At 45.7% G+C, this 19831-nt stretch overlaps 1 protein-coding gene across 3 annotated transcripts in view; it reads right to left on the reverse strand.

Annotated features, from left to right (window-relative positions):
- Positions 1-19831, reverse strand: part of LOC140195258 (ankyrin repeat and BTB/POZ domain-containing protein 3-like) — an 80759-nt gene that overhangs the window by 8750 nt on the left and 52178 nt on the right. For all 3 annotated transcript variants that reach the window (XM_072253312.1, XM_072253311.1, XM_072253313.1), the window contains exons 7-14: positions 18521-18622; positions 14199-14286; positions 11976-12111; positions 10008-10228; positions 6695-6870; positions 4236-4341; positions 3589-3691; positions 175-265 (exon numbers count right to left, since the gene is read on the reverse strand). In XM_072253312.1, the coding sequence (XP_072109413.1) occupies positions 175-265; positions 3589-3691; positions 4236-4341; positions 6695-6870; positions 10008-10228; positions 11976-12111; positions 14199-14286; positions 18521-18622 (1023 nt within the window). The remainder of the gene's footprint in view (positions 1-174; positions 266-3588; positions 3692-4235; positions 4342-6694; positions 6871-10007; positions 10229-11975; positions 12112-14198; positions 14287-18520; positions 18623-19831) is intronic.

A 19831-nucleotide genomic window follows, 5' to 3' on the forward strand; every position in this document is an offset into this window, starting at 1 on the left:
CCAGCTCACCAAACCCGTGAAGCTGATTTCACCCCACAGACATGAACCAGATTCACTAGGATTTTGTCCGTGGGACAAGGTGCATCAAGTGCCCAGGGAGTTAGCTGTCAATAAACGTGAGATTAACTTGCTACCCTCGTTTTATCAGAAATATGCATAATTTCCTGTGGTTACCTCAAATGTGTCGTATGCTACATCCTGGATCTCGATTGGGTTGCTGGCCTTGTCATCAACGGAAGGGCAGGCTTCAATAAGCATTCTGAACCTTAAATGTGACCAAAAATTAGAATTAGGTAAGAACCACAGAAAGATACGGCACAAAATGCAACCGGTGTTGGCTCTGTGGTGGAGATGTGTACAGTAAACAGCAATAGAATAAATCTATCTCTCAAATAACGTGAGCAACAGAAGTAGCCCTAACCCCCAATCAAACAAATTCTGTTTAGAGAAGCTCTCCCACTGAAACCCCAATGTTCCATTTCAGGGAAGCTCTCCCATTGAAACCCCAATGTTCCACTTCAGGGAAGCTCTCCCATTGAAACCCCAATGTTACATTTCAGGGAAGCTCTCCCATTGAAACCCCAATGTTCCACTTCAGGGAAGCTCTCCCATTGAAACCCCAATGTTACATTTCAGGGAAGCTCTCCCATTGAAACCCCAATGTTCCATTTCAGGGAAGCTCTCCCATTGAAACCCCAATGTTCCACTTCAGGGAAGCTCTCCCATTGAAACCCCAATGTTACATTTCAGGGAAGCTCTCCCATTGAAACCCCAATGTTACATTTCAGGGAAGCTCTCCAATTGAAACCCCAATGTTCCACTTCAGAAAAACTCTCCCACTGAAACCCCAGTGTTCCACTTCAGGGAAGCTCTCCCATTGAAACCCCAATGTTACATTTCAGAAAAACTCTCCCACTGAAACCCCAATCGTCCATTTCAGGGAAGCTCTCCCACTGAGGTTTAGTGTTATAAGCGGGCTGAAACTCCTGAAGACAGGTGGCAGATCAACTGATGATCCCATTGGTGATAGCACAGGACAGTTAACATCTTAGTCCACGTGTATTTTCAATTCAATTCTATTTCACGTACACAGTTCCTTCCCACATTCATCCCCAAAACCATCATACACTGCAGCATTTCTCAGTTTCCCACCCTGACCAGCCTTGTTTAACTAAGATAGAGCATTATAGCACAGTCAGGGCCTCCAGCCCACAATAGTGTGCTGACCTTTTAACCTGCTCCAAAAATCAATCTAACCACACACAGGCGGGTGTGCAGGTGGAAAGGATTTTCCTGTTATTTTTTTGTTGTGTGATGTGTTCTGTTGTGCTCGGCTGAGCAATGTGGGCATGCTATGTTGGTGCCAGAAAATGTGGTGCCACTTGAGGGCTGCCCCCAACATATCCTTGGGTGTGTTGGTCGTTGAGCATCGTGGGCATGCTCTGTTGGAGCCCGAAAATGTGGTGCCACTTGCCAGCACATCCTCGGTTGTGTTGGTTGTTAATGCAAAGGACGTATTTCACTGTATGCCATAAATTAAACTGAATCTGAATCCCAATTTCTTTTTTTTTCATTCTTGTGCCCATCTAAGAGTCTTTTAAATTTCCCTGTTGTACCTGCCTCTTCCAGCACCCCTGGCAGTGCAGTTCACGCACCAAGCACTCACTGTGTAAAAAACTTATCTCCCTGACACCTCCCTTATACTTTCCTTCAATTGCCTCAAAATTATGTACTCTATTAGCCACGGGGAAATGGCACTTGCTCTGCTTTCTACCTTTGCCTCTTACCATCTTCAACACCTCTATCAAGTCACCTCTCATCCTTCTTCATCCAAAGACAAAAGCCCTAGCTCACTCATCTTTTCCTCATAAGACATAAACTCTAAATCAGGCAGCATCCTAGTAAATCTCTTCTGCACTCTCTCTCTCTCTAAAGCTTCCAGATCCTTCCGATAATGTGACTAGAAGTGAACACTATACTCCAAGTGTGGTCTAATTAGGGATTTATAGAGCTACAGCATTACCTCACGTCCATTTCATCATGGAAGTTCAATCCCTCTGCACTTCCCACTCACCCCAGGGTGAGCTGCCACGATCACACCACTCTCAGAGTGGAGGAGCAACCTCATATTCCATCTAGATAGCTCCAACCTACCTTCTGCTAATTCCTTCCCCTTCCCCTTCCCCTTCCCCCTTCTTCTATTCCCCACCCCTGGTGCCCCTCGTTCCTCCCTTTCTCCCATGGTCCACTCTCCTCTCCTGTCAGATTCCTTCTTCTCCAGCCCTTTACCTTTCCCACCCACCTGGTGTCACCTGTCACCTTCTAGCTCATGATCCTTCCCTTCCCACTCCTTTTCATTCTAGCATCCTTCCCCCTTCCTTTCCAATGCTGATGAGTGGTCTCAGCAAGAAATGTCAACTCAAAGCCATTTTCATAGCTGCTGCTGAGTTCCTCTGACACCCTGTGCACTGGGCTGACATCCTTCAGCATTTTCCTCAAACAGAGACCCTGAATGCCCCCAGTATTCCTCTTGGCTCCAATCGTGGTCTTCACATCGGTGTCACCATGGGAGCTGGTTTGTGTCTGAGCTCTTCCTGCTCCTTTGTAGGCACTGGAGAATATCCCTTGTTTCAGTGACTACTTGTGTCTCATCTCTCACCTCTTTGTCTGGTTTGTCAAAGGCCACATCAGTGCAGGCTCTACCGGAACAGGGCAGTTTCAGCAACTTCGCTATCTTAGTCCTTCTCTCAAACTCAGATAGTCTATCTCCAAATTTCCCCTTTCTTTTCCTCAGCTTCACAAAAGTCGCAACAATCTGTTGACTTGAGCCCAACATATCAACGTAATTACATGTCCGTGGCTATACTTCTTTCGGAGTTTGGGAGGAGGTTTGCTAAGTCACTAAAGACTCTCACCAATGTACCGTGGGGAGTATTGTAACGGTTTGCTTCACCGCCTGGTATGTGGGGGAGAGGGGGGTGGAATAACTGCACAGGATCAGAGAAAGCTGCAGAAAGTTGTAAATTCAGCAGCTTCTTCATGGGCACTAGCCTTCCCACCATTCAGGACATACAGTCATAGACCACTACAGCACAGAAACAGGCCCTTCAGCCCATCTAGTCCATGTTGAACCATTCATCTGCCTCGTCTCATCGACCTGCACCCAGACTATAACCCTCCATACCCCTCCCCTCCATGTACCTGTCCAAATTTCTCTTAAGCATTGAAATTGAACCCAGATCCAACACCTGCGCTGGCAGCTCGTTCCACACTCTCACCACCCTCTGTGAAGAAGACCCCCCCCCATGTTCCCCTTAAACATTTCACCTTTCACCCTTAACCTCTAGTTCAAGTCTCACCCAACCTCAGTGGAAAAAGCCTACTTTACCCCTGTCTATACTTGTCATCATCCTCTCCTCTCCTCAATCTTCCAACGGCGATGCCTCAAGAAGGAAGCATCCATCATTAAGGACACTCACCGTCTAAGACACCCCTCTCTCATTTCTATCATCAGGGAGCCTGAGGACCCACACTCAATGTTCTGGGAAGAGCTCCTTCCCTTCTGCCTGGTGTGTGGTGGGCTCTTACCGTGGTGACGCTGACATCAGTAGCTCGCGATCGCCATAGAAAGGTTTCCCGCCCACCAGGAAGGTGACGTCTGAGCACTCCTGGTTGTTCAGAGGGATGGTTTCTGCAGGAGGAAACAGAGAGGGTTAAATTCTCGTGAACTTCCTCTTCCAGTGCCAGCACACCCTTTCTCCGAAAAGGAGACCAAAGCTGCTCACAATACTCCATATGCAGTGTAACCAATAACTTAGACTCTCGCATTGCATCCCTGCTTTTGTGTTCTAGTGCTCTCGAAATAAATGCTTACACTGTGGTTCCCTCCCTTACCACCGACTCCACCCGCAAGTTAACCTTTAGGGAATCCTGCACGAGGACTCCCAAGTGCATTGCATCTTTGACTTTGGAATTTTCTCCCCATTTAGAAAATACGCTACACCTTTATTCCTTATATGCATGACCATACGCCTTGCTACGCTATATTCCATCTGCCACTTCTTTGCCCACTCTCCCAATCTGTCTAATTCCTTGTTCTATCTGACAAGACCTCACTATGACATCCTTGCTGTCGCCGAACATCGCATTTGCCTTCCTTCGTAGAGTAACAGCAAATATTCGGGATTGAAAGTTTGTCTCCGATCGAGCCCACAGACAAAGCCTCTGATTCTCACCATCTGGAACCCTGAGCTTCTCCTTCAAGTCCTGGATCACAGGGATATGGTAGGGTCCATAGCAGTGAGTGAAAATGGCAGCCAGCTGCCGAATTATAGCATCGTTCTGAAAAACAAGGTACAAAGACACATCACAACACGTCATTCAGGTCTGAGGTCAGTTAACCAGCTTTCCATAGTTATCATTTTGCTAAGAACATGCAGAACATAGAACAGTACAGGCCCTTTGGCCCACTATGTTGTGCTGACCTTTTAACCTACTGAAGATCAATCTAACTCTTCCTTCTGACAGAGCTCTTCATGTTTCTATTATCCATGTGCCCGTGTGGAACGCCCTGTCAGGGGTGGTGGTAGAGGCAGATACATTACGGACATTTAAGAGTCTTTTAGATAGGCACATGGATAATGTAATAAATAACAACTTACCTCTGGACAAGCCCCAACCCAAACTTCCCTCCAATCTCCTTGAAAATATGCCTCCTCATTTTAGCCATTACAGTCTTGTGAAAAGGACTCTGAATGTCCACTCGATCGATGCCTCTTATCATCTTGTATACCTCTATCTCACCCTCCTTCACTCCAAACACTCATTCATTCTATCCTCATAAGACATGCTCACTAAATCTCCTCTACAACATGATGATATGGCTTTTAGAGCCTGACCTATGAAAACAAGCATGTGGCATGCTTTCATCGCCATCCTATTTATCCCTGTTCAAAGTTGAAAATGATTTTTTTATTAAAGTGTGTTTATGTCATTATATACAGTAGATTCCTGTTAATTGGGCCATTGGTTACAGTAACTAAATTGAGAAAGTAGCCAGGATTCCCTTCATTTAGTTGGTACACTATGCCTCTCGATTGGGACAAGAGACTGTCGCCAAACAGCTTCCAATTAGAGACAGGCTTGTGGTCATTAAGACACTACACCGAGCATAGAGCAAACAGTTTTTAAATAGCGTCAGTTATGTGTGTTTGTGTTCAGTGATGTTTGTCACTGACAGTTGGTGAGAAATAAGCAGGAAGAACTGTTTTGCTCACTGCAGTTTCAAACATTCAGACTTGGAGATGCCGGAAACAGATGGGAGTGAAAATAGAGCGATTTCACTACTTCAACAAGTCAGGAACTACAAAGAATTTGAAGGTATCAACAGTCACCTTGAATGTTATAATGAAAATTAAGATTTGGAGGATGCAATCAGCAACAGTATTGTTTGAAGGCAGTCTCCTACCTGCACTAGGCATCTGAGCAGATTTTGTTCATTTACAATCAATCAAAAGAACACAGTAGTGTACACTGGATGAATTTCTCCATTGATGACTATTAGGAACTAATACACAGTTTTATAGAACTGTAGTAGTATTGGCAGTGTTCTAATTTGTTCCGTATTTCATTCAAATACATAATTACTCACTGAGTTAAACAGTAGTTTGTCTTCTTTATACCTTTTTGACTATTTCCATAAAACTTTGGCTAAATGGGGCAGCCACTTAATTGTGCCGAAATGTTACTGGTCCCGATGTATTGCAATTAACCAGAATACACTGCAGTATCTTGAGATTTGCTTCTTTGCAGGCATTCACAGTAAAACAACAATTGAACCAGTGAAAACCCATGCACAAAGCCTGACAAGCAACCAATACGTTATTCTCGCTGTGTTCAGGACACGATGGGCTCGAACCCCAAGGTGCCTCTGTTCACTGACATTCCTTAGTGCCCTACCTGTGTCTGTCACACCCTATCTGACTTCCCGGGAAAAGTAGAATTGGAATGAGGTAACTGGGTAGATTTGTACAGGCCTAGACAAGACCCACCTTGCTCAGAGGGAATACGTTAAACATGAGGGGCAGAGGCCCTCGGAGATGAGGTAATGGGGTAGATTTGTATGGGCCTAGACAAGACCCACCTTGCTCAGATGGAATACGTTAAACATGAGGGGCAGAGGCCCTTGGAGATGAGGTAATGGGGTAGATTTGTACGGGCCTAGACAAGACCCACCTTGCTCAGAGGGAATACGTTAAACATGAGGGGCAGAGGCCCTTGGAGATGAGGTAATGGGGTAGATTTGTACGGGCCTAGACAAGACCCACCTTGCTCAGAGGGAATACGTTAAACATGAGGGGCAGAGGCCCTTGGAGATGAGGTAATGGGGTAGATTTGTACGGGCCTAGACAAGACCCACCTTGCTCAGAGGGAATACGTTAAACATGAGGGGCAGAGGCCCTCGGAGATGAGGTAATGGGGTAGATTTGTACGGGCCTAGACAAGACCCACCTTGCTCAGAGGGAATACGTTAAACATGAGGGGCAGAGGCCCTCGGAGATGAGGTAATGGGGTAGATTTGTACGGGCCTAGACAAGACCCACCTTGCTCAGAGGGAATACGTTAAACATGAGGGGCAGAGGCCCTTGGAGATGAGGTAATGGGGTAGATTTGTACGGGCCTAGACAAGACCCACCTTGCTCAGACGGAAAATGTTGAACATGAGAGGCAGGCCCTCGGAGATCATCTCCTCGCTGTACACGTCCTTTAGGCTATCAAATTCTTTCAACAGCTCCAGGGTGACGGAGCAGCGATGCTGATTGTACGAGGTCTTCAGGGACTTCTGCCACGAGTGTACAGTCCATGGCACACCTAGAGTGAAAAGAGACACACATCAGAGCAGAATACACTGGAGCAGTATTAAGCCATTCGACCCATTGAGTCTGCTCTGCCATTCCATCATGGCTGATTTATTAGCCCTCTCAACTCCATTCTCCTGCCTTCTCCCCATAACCTTTGACCCCCTTACTAATCAAGGACCTATCAACCTCCACTTTAAACATACCCATTGACCATCCACGCAATCAATTCCACAGATTGAACCCCTCTCTGTCTGACTTGGATCCACTCCAATTTGCCTACCATCACCACAGGTCAACACAACAGCAGATGCCATCTCGTTGACTCTTCACTCTGCTCTGAAATATCCAAACAGTGAAGATGCATACTTCAGGATGTTCTTCATTCTCTACAGCTCAGCATTCAACGTTATCAGCCCCACAAATCTAATCTTCAAGACCTTGGCCTCAGTACCTCCTTGTGCAATTGCATCCTCGATTTCCCCACTTGCAGACCTCAGTTTCGATTAGCAACGCCTCCTCCATGATCTCCATCAGCAAAGGTGCACCATGAAATGCGTGCCCTGCTCTACTCACTTTACACTAATGACTGTGAGGCTAAGTACAGCTCCAATGCTGTATTCAAGTTTGCTGACAACACTACTGTCATTGGCTGAATTAAAGGTGGTGACAAATCAGCAAAGAGGAGAGAGACTGAAAGTCTGGCTGAATGGTGTCACAAGAAGAACATCTCACTCAACGTCAGCAAGACCAAGGAGCTGATTATTTTCAGGAGCAGAAAACCGGAAGTTCATGAGCAAGTCCCCATCAAGAGATCAGAGGTGGAAAGGGTCAGCAACTTTAAATATTGCTGTATTGGCCTAATTATTTAATGCTACTGCGTAGTGCCTTTGGGATGATACCTGTTGTAGATATTACTACTGGACAAATGTATACCCTGTTCATGTGCTGTAGCCTTTCAATTTCCTCTTTTAATTCAGTGTATTTCTAGTGTTTTTCACTTATTGATTTCTGTATGTTATGTGTGTTTGGAATGGCTCTACCTATTAAATAAGTTGCTCTTGCTTGTTTATCCTGTATTATTATATCTAGATGGTTAATATGGATTGTCCTACCTGTAATAACGGATTGGTTGTAACATAATTTGTAGGACTCTAAATCTGGACCAGGCTTGTATTCATAGTAAGATATGGTGTCATTTATGAGTTTGTATTTTAAAGCAAGATTTTGGTGAATGATGTTTGCCACTTGTTTGTGCCTGTGTAAGTAATCAGATTGAGTTAAACTGCTAAGGGATCCTGTTTGGAGATTGTTTTTGATTTCTCTTGGCATTTTCTGAATTTATTGTCTTGAATTGATCAGTTTTTTATTATTTATGTTAATATTTTTTGTGTTAATCACCTGGTCCTGTATTGCCACAAGGAACCCCTCTGTTTCTGCAAAGAATTCTCATTATTATTAATTATTTTTTCTTTTACTTTTGTATTTGCACAGTTTGTTGTTTTTTTGTGCATTGATTGTTTGCCCATCTTGTTGGGGCAGTCTTTCATCCATTCTATTGTGTTTCTTGTAATTACTGTGAATGCCTATAAAAAATTAACCTGGTGTTGTATATAGTGACATATTTGATAATATCAAATATATATATACATATACACATATTTAATATGTATTACAAAATATGTGTATATGTATATTATTGATATTATTATCAAATATATATACACAATCAGAATCTTCCAAATGCCCATCAAATGCTCCTCAAAAGTTAACCCTTTCATTTCCATAGTTATTCTTGTGAACCTCCTCTGGACCCTCTCCAATGGCAGCATATCATTCCTTAGATAAGGGGCCCAGAATTGCTCACAATATTCCAAACTCAGTCTGACCAATGCCTTATAAAGCCTCAGCATTACATCCTTGCCTTTCCGTTCCAGTCCTCTTGAACTTGTGCAAAGACCCGTATTGTACCTCCCCAAGAGCACTGAAATCCAGTCAATGCCCCAATTTGTTCCTGATGCAAAAATAATCAGCCTATTTTCAACTGCAAGATGCACAAGGTACTGGAGGAACTCAGCAGGTCAGGCAGTGTCTATGGAGGGGAATAAACAGTTGATATTTCAGGCCGACACCCTTCATCAGGACTGGAAAAGAAGGGGACAGAAGCCAGAATAAGAAGGGGAGGGGAGGAGTACAAGCTGGCAGGTGATAGGTGAGACCAGGTGAGGGGAAGGGGGGGTGAGTGGGGGAGGGGGAGGGGGAAGTGAGAAGCTCGGAGGTGAAAGGTGGAAGATGTAAACGGGTGACGAAGAATCTGATAGGAGAGCTGGGTGGAGCATGGGAGAAAGGAAAGGGGATACGGGAGGGGCAGCAGGAGATGGTGATAGGCAGATGAGAAGGGAAGGGGTGAGAAGAGAGCCTGAATGGGGCAATGGAAAAAGAGAGACAGTGTGCCTCTAATATTGTTAATTTTCAGAAGTTCAAACATGATGCAATGGGAATTTTAGGCCAGTGCACACATATTTGTTTCAGTGTTTTCTACTTTGTTACGAAGTTCCTTCATATGCAGTGAGGTGTTCCATTATGTCCTGCTAAAGGTTTCTTTTTAACTAAAGGTCTTCTTCTCTTGTTCTGCTGTGGAAGTCCTCAGACTGTACCACCCTACGGGGAGGTCGTGCAGATAGGCGCAGTTCCAGCCAATACCAGCAGAGGCCGCCAACTCATCACATCTGGGCTAAGCTCTCCTTGTTCAGTAGGGATTTTTCAAACTTCGCACCAAATAGGCCCGTCTAGCCCTCGAGCTGCACCATCCTGTAATTCTCCGATATAATCCTAGCCTAATCGAGGCACAAATTACCTACTAACATCATTGGACGAAGGGAGAAAACCAAGGCAACTGGAGGAAACCTACACATTCCATGGGGAGCACACCTACAAAGGACACTGGGATTGAACTCTGAGTTGTAATAGTGTCACACTAACCGCTACATTAGCACGGCACCCTTGGTTATATTTGGCTATGCCTGCTGCTTTACTGGAGGTGCTCTGACAACAGACCACAGAGGAATTAGGTAAAGAGAGAATCAGTTCAGGAACGAGAGCTCAAAACCGCCAATACTCTGGGAAGTTGTGGCAAAGAGCGACACGTACCCAGCCTGTGCAGATCCATGGTGATGTCGAGATAGCCGTGCTCAGCGCTCTGGTACAGGGCATCCTGCAGCACTCTCCTGCGGGCTTTGCTACTGCGATTCAGGCCAAAGCTCGCAGCCTGAGGCTTGCTCAGCCCTGCTCCCTCGGCAAGAATGTCCTCCAGGGACACAAAGTCGGTGTTCACGGTGTCTGGCTGCGAAATGAGTTTCTGAAGCACGTTCCTGAGTAACAATTAAAAGGAACAAAGAGTGAATAGCAGTGAAAACTATGCATGGCAGTCTGTGGTTCGATCTTCACCGTGACTGCCAACTGCCTACAGTACAAACATCCCCAGTTACTCGTAAACACAAGAGATTCTGCAGATTCTGGACACCCAAAGTCAATGGTGGAGGAACTCAGCAGCATCTATGGAGGGGTTACGTTTTGGGCAGAGCCTCTTCATCTGGTCTGGAAAGGAAGGGGGAAGATGCCAGAATAAGAATGTGGGGGGAGGGGAAGGAGGACAAGCTGGCAGGTAGGGTTGCCAACTGTCCCGTATCAGCTGGGACATCCCATATATTGGGCTAAATTGGTTTGTCCCATACGGGACCGCCCTTGTCCCGTATTTCCCCCGGCTAAGGTAGAGCGTTCCTATGAAACCTCTCGTGCCGAAATGGTGTAAAGCGAAGAAGCAATTACCATTAATTTATATGGGAAAAAAATTTGAGCATTCCCAGACCCAAAAAATAACCTACCAAATCATACCAAATAACACATAAAACCTAAAATAACACTAACATATAGTAAAAGCAGGAATGATATGATAAATACACAGCCTATATAAAGTAGAAATAATGTATGTACAGTGTAGTTTCATTGAACAGAATCGGGAAGATTAAGCCCATTCAAAACACCTTTCTCTGCCAAAGGCCCAATAAGATCTTAGCCCACCTCTGTCACATAACAAAGCTCCCAGGTAAAATGTACTCTCTGCTGCACCTTCTCACATTGCGAGGCTTCCAGTGAAAATACACTTTCCTTTACACCTCCCATAAAATGCATTCTCTTCCCAACATGCGGTGCTAATCTGGCAATATGGGGGGGCATAATTTTAAGGTGATTGGGGGAAAGTGTAGGGGGATGACAGGTAGAGGGGTGGATGTGTGGAATGCACTATCAGGGCTGCTGGTAGAGGCAGATACAATAGGGACATTTAAGAGACTCTGTCATAAACACATGGATAGTAGAAAAATGGAGGGGTAGATGGGAGGAAAGAGTTAAGTTGATCTAACAGAAGGTTAAAAATTCATTGTAAATTTATTATCAAGGTACGTATATGTCACCTTGAGATTCATTTTCTTGTAGGCATTTACAGGAAAATAAATAAATAAATAGAATTTACAAAATCAGAAGACTGACCAACAATGTGCGAATTAAAAATAAATGAATAATACCGAGATTGTGAGTTGAAAGTGAGTCCCTAGGTTGTGGAATTGTTCAGTGCTGGAGTAAGAGAAGTTATCCACGCTGTCAGGAGCCTGATGGTTAAGGGGTAATAGCTGCTCCTGAACCTGGTGGTGTGGGTCCTAAGGCACCTGTCCCTCCTGCCTGATGGTACTCACAAGCAGAAAGCATGGCCTGGGTAGTGGGGGTCTTTGAGGAAGGCAGCGCTCCGTGTACATATACTCAATGTCGGGGATAGCTTTTCCTGTGATGAATGGGGCTGTATCCAGCACTTTCCATTCCTGAGTATAGGTATTTCCGTACCGGGCCGTTATGTAACTACTCAGGACACTCTCAACTGTGCATCTCAGGAAGTTTGGAAAAGTTTCAGATGGCATGCCAAATCTGCGCAAACTTCTGGGAAAGCAGTGCCATTTTTGTAATGACATTTAGGAGTGTCCCAGGACAGATCCTCTGATATGTTAACGCCCAAGGGTCCTGACCCGTGCTGCAGCGATCTACGTTCTGTATGTCCAGCCGATTTACCTGCGTCCGTGGGCAGCAGCCTGACTGAAGGGATTGGCGATTCCATGCATTGACGTAGCCACACCACTTTTGTCCATGGTCCCAGCCAGGACATCGGCTCCCTTTTGCAATAAATGGCAAATGAGATCAAAGTGACCTGAAATTGATAAAGGCAAGGCAAAAATTAGAGAGGATCTGTATAGTGAGGAGATCCAGATAGGACCTGAATGATGAGGAGATCCAGTGAGGGTCTGAACAGACAGCAGATCCAGAGAGGATCTGTACAGAGTGGAGATCCAGGGAAGATCTGAACGGTGAGGAGATCCGGAATGAGAGAGAGTTGCGAAAAGGGGGCATAGCATCATATTTACAAGGAAACGGTGTGATTGGAATCAGAATTGGTTTATTATTGTTGCATGAACCGAGATACAGCAAACAGCTTGTCTTGCACACTTTTCATACAGATCAAATCATAACGCAGTGCACTGAGGTAGAACAAGGTCAAACAATAATAGAATGATAGAAATATGGAGGGTTATGTGGGAGGGAAGGGTTAGATTGATCTTAGAGTAGGTTAAAAGATCAGCACAACATTGTGGGCCGAAGGGCCTGTACTGTTCAGTGTTCTAATGCAGGATAAAGGGTAACAGCTGCAGAGAGGTGCTGTAGTCAACGATAAAGTACAAGATCATAACGAGGTAGACTATGAGGCCAAGAGTCCATCTTATCATACAAGAGGTCCATCCAAGGGTTTTGCACACTGTGAGATGGAGAAGGGCACTTTATAGAGACTGACGAAGGGAAGGACTTGTTATCCTATATTTTAGCATTGAGATATTGTTTAAAAGAGAAGGATCCCCTGTTCCACTTGTTGTCCCATACTTTACATAATACATACATCGATGTACTATCTACTAGAAAAGAACATCTTGCCCAGCAATATCATCAATTTAGTGCTTCGGTAAAGCACTGGCTGGCTGGTGGCACAGTGCCATCAGTGCCGGACTCCGGAGCGAAGGTTCCCGAGTTCGAATCCAGGTCAGGCCACCCCCGAGCACACTTTCCACCCGTGCCGGGTTGAGTGTCGAGCTAGCCACTTGGCCTCGTAAAAAATACAAGGGTCGAATCAGGAACGTTCATAACGTGACCTGGTTTATCCTGACACCATGTGGCAGACAAGAATGGCTGGCACGACATGCTTAAAAAAAACCCACCCCAGACACTCTCTCTTCTCCCTTCTCCCACCAGGCAAGATACAAAAACCTGAAAGTACGTCCCACCAGGCTAAAGGATGTGGGTCTGTGTTGAAGAGAAATTTGGATGGGAGCGCCTATGGTCTGAGTACAAAATAATGCTTTGGCATGGACTAGGATACTGAAGGGTGTCTCTGTGACTCCCAGATATGGACTAGGGTACTGAAGGGTATGTTCAATGTCTCTGTGACTCCTCAGATTGTAGTCATGTGAAATAAAAAACAATGTTTTCCATATTTTATGTAAATCCCTGTGGTCTTGCCCTTTAGATGTTTAACTCTAATTTACATGGGATGATGTCTGGGGTGTCCGGGGAAGGGCAGCACCTCCGGTGAAATGGCTTGTCATGTCCATTCTGGGGCAGCTCACTTACCTTTGGGTCCCCGCCGGACACTCAGCCCTCACCTGTGGCTCTCAACCGCTGTTTGCATGCGACAGCGGCCACAACCTGTTACACCTGGGAATGCTTCAACAGGTGAGAGTGGCCAGCAGGTGAGGTAGGGAGATGCTTGTCCTGGCATGAGGTCTACAGTGAGATCCAGAGGAGCGAGGGGCATGACGGGGCACAGAGGTTGTTGTCGTACACTACGACCAAGCAAGACCCTGGTCACGACGACTACTCGTCCCACTGGACCCTGACCTCTGAGGTCACGAGTGGAACCAGTGCAACAGCTTCTCCACCTTCAAAACTCTCCTGCCAGATTTCTGGTTATTGTCCGATATGACGGACAACCACCAATTTACATGGACAAAATGCTGGAGGAGCTCAGCAGGTCAGGCAGCATCTGTGGAGTTGACGTTTTGGGCTGAGGCCCTTCATCAAGACTGTCATTCCCTTTCAGATGCTGCCCGACCTGCTGAGTTCCTCCAGCACTTTCTGTGCTTTGGTCTGGGTTTCCAGCATCGGCAGAGTTACACAGCATGTACTTATTGTTAAAGTCCCAGTCCCTTTTCCTCGCGTTAGCACCGCCATCGCTTGGCCATTGTGTACCTGCTGCAGCTGCGAGCTGTAGTGGCGTTTCCGACCAGTTTTCCTCGTTGACCCCTCCTTCGACGTTGGCCCCTGCGTCCAACAGTAGCTGCAATGTGAAAGAGGGGAATTGTACAGAATTCACAGCAAGAATTTAGTTCAGCTTGCCTCTGTCCCACATGAACCCTCTCTCAATGTGATGTCTATATTCTAAGAAAAAACTCTTCTCAGGCTTCCATTTTCATCAGGGTTGATGCCTGGGCAAGTCTAGCTCGGTGGAATTCATACCCCCATCGTCCATCCCTCCTGATTGGTTAAGTCCTCATCCAATCAGGTTTCTGTTTTCCCACCTTGTTTACAATCAAATTCCAGTTCTTACTTCGAGCGAGACCTGCGTCTTTGTTAAAACTCATTTCCTCTAGTTTTATTACAATGGCTTCTTTCACCAGGCAGTCACAAAACCTATTGGGCTGCACCAGGAGTTTTGTGCCATTAAAGTCAATCCTCTGGTCATTGCAAACGCAATGTTGTGCTACTGCCGATTTCTCTGGGAAACCCAAGTAGATACACCTCCTATGCTCCTTGATGCGGGTTGATGGTCTGTCCATATTCGCTGCTCCACATTCACAGGAAATCCTGTGAATGTGGAGCAGCGAATACGGACAGACCATCAACCCGCATCATCCAATCAGGTTTCCGCTCTCCCACCTCGTGTATAATCAAATCCTGTGAACTTGATTATACACGAGGTGGGAGAGCGGAAACCTGACTGGATGAGGATTAACCAATCAGGAGGGACGGACGACGGGGGTATAAATACCACCTGACTAGACATACCCAGGCAACATCCGCGATGAAGGTGGCAGAGTTTGACATCAAAATTTCTGTTAAAATCGATACCCGTACTCGTCTAGAAGCCTGAGAAGAGGTTATCCGTAATATACTCCGGGAAAGCACCAAATCCTTTTTCTATGTTCTATACTCAGTGGCCACTTGATGAGGTACACTGGTACACCTGCTCATTATTGCAGATATCTAATCAGCCAATCATGTGGCAGTAACTCAATGCATAAAAGCATGCAGACGTGGTCAAGAGGTTCAGCTGTTGTTCAGACCAAACATCAGAATAGGAAGGAAAGTGACTTTAACCGTGGTACCACACAGGGTAACTTGAGTGTCTCTGAAACTGCTGATCACCTGGGATTTTCATACATAACAGTCTCTAGAGTTTACAGAGAATGGTGCGAAAAACAAAAAAACAAATCCAGTGAGCAGCAGTTCTGTGGGCAAAAACACCTCGTTAATGAGAGAGGTCAGAGGAGAATGGCCAGACTGGTTCAAGCTGACAGGAAGGTGACAGTAACTCAAATAACTACACATTACATCAGAGGTGTGCAGAAGAGCATCTCTGAATGCATAACACATTGAACCTTGAAGTGGACGGGCTACAGCAGCAGAAAACCACCAACATGCACTCAGCAGTCACTTATTAGGTACAGGAGATACGTAATAAAATAGCCACTGAGTGTGCTTTCTACATTCTCAGTGTGGACACCTTGTGTGAGGATTCAGAGTGACAGAGAAGGGGTTAGAGCTTAAGTGCTTAGTCAAGGGCAGTGGAGCATAAAGGAGATGCAGTCTCCATATGTAGTTTTGCAGATTTTTCTAATACACAGAGAGTGTGTGGAACACCTTGCCACGGCTAGTGGTAGAGGCAGATATGTCAATGACATTCAAGAAACTCTTAGATAGGCACATGGATGGCAAAAAAATGGAGGACGATGTGGCTGAGTATTTGATTTTTGGTAGGTTACAAGGTTGGCACAATGTCATGGGCCAAAGAACCTGTTCTGTGCTGTAGTGCTCTGTGCTCCAGTAAAAAATGGAGAACTTGAGTAAATTGTAATACTGCACAACTGTGAATTTAAAGGAAGGAGGGAAGATAAAGGAATGATGTAAAACATTCTTAACAGGGAATCAGAATCAGGTTCATTATCACTGACACATGTCAAGAAATTTGTTGTTTTGCCGCAGCAGTAGAGTGCAAGACAAAAATATTATAAATTTCAATCGTTATCATCATTACGTGCTGTCATATGACATCATCATTATGTGCCGTATCGTATGACATCATCATTTTGTGCCATGTTGTATGATGTGGGCGATCAGGGTCTTTCCATGACCATGATTGCTCTTGGCAATTTTTCTACAGAAGTGGTTTGCCATTGCTGCCTTCTGGGCAGTGTCTTTACAAGATGGGTGACCCCAGCCATTATCAGTACTCTTCAGAGATTGTCTGCCTAGCGTCAGTGGTCACATAACCAGGACTTGTGATCTGCACCAGCTGCTCACACGACCATCCACCACCTGTCCCCATGGCTTCACGTGACCCTGATCGGGGTCTAAGCAGGTGCTACACCTTGCCCAAGGGTGACCTGCAGGCTAGCAGAGGGAAGGAGCGCCTTACACCTCCCTTGATAGAGATGTTTCTCCACCCCACCATCCAATAAATTACAATAAGAAATGCATAATTAAAAAAAAATAAATAATTAGTGTAAAACAAGGGAAAAGGTAGTGAGGTAGTGTTCATGGGTTCATTGTCCATTCAGAAATCTGATGGCAGAGGGGAAAAAGCTACTCTTAAAAAAAATTGAGTGTGGACCTTCGAATTTGTGTACCTCCTCCCTGATAGTGGCAATGAGAAGAGGGTGTGTCCAGCTGCCCTCCCACTCTGTGCTGTGAGTGCCTGGTGTAGACACTGTCAATGTGTCATCAAGTCATTCAAGAAAGAGATCGCCGGTTCCTGGATGCTAAAACAGCTGAGAGGTGTGGAGTTCGCCTGAGTGGGCAACTTGAAAAAGATCCACACACAAAATGCTGGAGGAACTCAGAAGGTCAGGCAGCAGCGATGGAGGTGAATGAACAGTTGATGTTTTGCTTTGAGACCCTTCATCAGGACTGGAAAGGAAGTGGGAAGAAGGCAGAGTTAGCAGGTGGAGGGAGGGAACACAAGCTCGCAGGTTCCTGGATGCAAGTGAGACCAGGTGAGGGAGAAGGTGGGTGGGTAGGGGAGGGGGGGATGAAGTGAGAAGCTGGAAGGTGATAGGTGGAAGAGGTGAGGGGCTGAAGAAGAAGAAGAGGAGGGTGGACCATGGGAGAAAGAGAAGGAGGAGGGGAACCAGAGGGAGATGATGGGCAGGTGAGGAGAAGGGGTGAAAGGGGAACCAGAATGGGGAATGCAAAAAGAAAGGAGGAGAAGGGGAGAAATTTCTCTCTTTAAATTGAGTAAATAATTTTCCATCCAAGTTATTATCATTATTTTCCCTCATGTGTCCTTTAACAGACAGCTTGTTATCCTCCCCCTCCCCCACACCTTCTTATTCTGGCTTCTGCCACCTTCTCTCCAGTCCTGATGAGGGGTGTCAGCCTGAAACATCAGCTGTTTATCCCTCTTCAGAGATGCTGCCTAACCTGCTGTGTGTTGCTCTAGATTTCCAGCACCTGCAGAATCTCTTGTATTTATGAGAGAGAATCAGCCATTACTTGAGCTCCATCACGGGCACTGGCCTCCCCAGCATCGAGGACATCTTCAAGGAGCGATGCCTCAAAAAGGTGGCATCCATCATTGAGAACCCCCATCACCCAGAACATGCCCTCTCCTCATTACTACCATCAGGGAGGAGGTACAGGAGCCTGAAGGCCCACACTCAGCGATTCAGGAACAGCTTCTTCCCCTCTGCTATCTGATTTCCACAAGGACAATGAACCCAATGCGGTGAAATTTGTTGTTTTGCAGCAGCAGTACGGGGCAGTGTTTAAAAGTTAATGTAAATTACAATAAGAAATATCGATAGGAAATATTTTTACATCTTATAAGTATATACTGTAGATATTTGTTTTATATGTGTATGTATATAAAACATACAAATATATATTTGTACATATATATCTATAGCTTGCTGCAGGAAAACAACACATTTCATGACACATGTCAGCGATAATGGACCTGATTCTCATTTTGGAGTAACTGGCCTACTTTAGTCTCAACGTGTGTTTTTAACGTCACCCCCCGGCAGTAGAGGTGTCACTCAGTGATCTCTCGTGAGCTCCACTTCACTCGAGTGTAAATCTAACTGCAGAAAACCTGTCTCACGAGTGTTGACACCGAAGAGGAGGGCTGCGGTCCGAGCAGGAACGACCTAAATCCAAGGACAGAGACAAACAGCCCTCTGCCAACCCTGCTCTGGAGCCGCGGGCCTCTCCAAGAGCCGACACATCAGTAAGCATTAGGCAGAACTCAACGCACACTTCTTTCTACAAACAACATTGACCTGCACCCCTACCTGAGTGACGGGCAGGTGGCCAAACGCCACAGCGAAGCTGAGGGCGGTCCAGTGTCGGGTCTCTGCGTGAATGGACGGCCACTGCTGGGAGTTGCTGGGCACCTGCAAGGAAACACAGGGCTTAGCGGGCTCTCAGACTCCGGCGGCCAATCTTAAACGTTATTGTTATCATGTCTCAAACTCCGGCGGCCAATCATAAATATTACTGTTACCAGGTCTCAGACTCAGTTGGATACAGTGAGGAACCGGCCTTCTGAGCCATCCCGCTCAGCAAATCGCAGATTTAACCATTGCCTAACCACAGGACGATTTACCTACTTACCAGTACGTTTCGGGAAACCAGAGCTGCCGCAGGAACGAACACACACACACACACACACAAAAGAACATACAAAAACTTGCTCATAGCCAACACCGGAATTGAACTCTGAACTCAAACGCCACGAGCTCTAGAAGCATTGTGCTAACCACTACATTCTTAAAAGTTATTGTTACCAGGTTTCAAACTCAGCCGGCCATTCTTAAATTTAACACAGCCTTAATCCTGGGGCTTTATAAGGCATTGGTCAGGTTGCACTTGAAGTATTATGTGCAGTTTTGGGCCCCATATCAAAGAAAAGATGTGCTGACATCAGAGAGGGTCCAGAAGAGGTTTGCAAGGATGATTCCAGGAATGAAAGGGTTAACATAAGAGGAGCTCTGGGCCTGTACTCACTGGAATTTAGAAAAATGAGGGGGAATCTCATTGAAACCTATCAAATATTGAATAAAGTGGATGTGGAGAAGATGTTTCCTATAGTGTGTGAGTCTCAGACAAGAGGGCACAGCCTCGGAATAGAGGGACGTCCCTTTAGAACAGAGATGAGAAGGAATTTCTTTAGACAGAGGATGGTGAATCATTGTCACAGGTGGCTGTGGAGGCCAAGTCATTGTGTACATTTAAAGCAGCAGTTGACGGTGTCATGGTGTCAAAGGTTACGGGGAGAAGGCAGCAGAATGGGGTTGAGAGGGATAATAAATCAGCCATGTTGGAATGGTGGAACAGACTTGATGGACTGAATAGCCTAACTCAGGGCTCAAGCTCATCTGCCCAACCTTAAACATAACTGTCAACAGGTCGGCAAAAGAGCTGGAAATTTTGGAACATGCATGCTGAGGCTCCAACGTGAGTCAGGCGTACTGTACCACCTATCATTTACTGTAGAGGGCGCTATAGACCCACATGGCATGAAAACGGGCTGTTAGACACAAATTGTCCATGCCAGCAAAAGTTCCCGTTCTCAGCTAGTTCCACCCGTCATGGTTCGACCC

Source organism: Mobula birostris, chromosome 3 (genome assembly GCF_030028105.1).
Source record: "Mobula birostris isolate sMobBir1 chromosome 3, sMobBir1.hap1, whole genome shotgun sequence".
NCBI classification, from domain to species: domain Eukaryota; kingdom Metazoa; phylum Chordata; class Chondrichthyes; order Myliobatiformes; family Myliobatidae; genus Mobula; species Mobula birostris.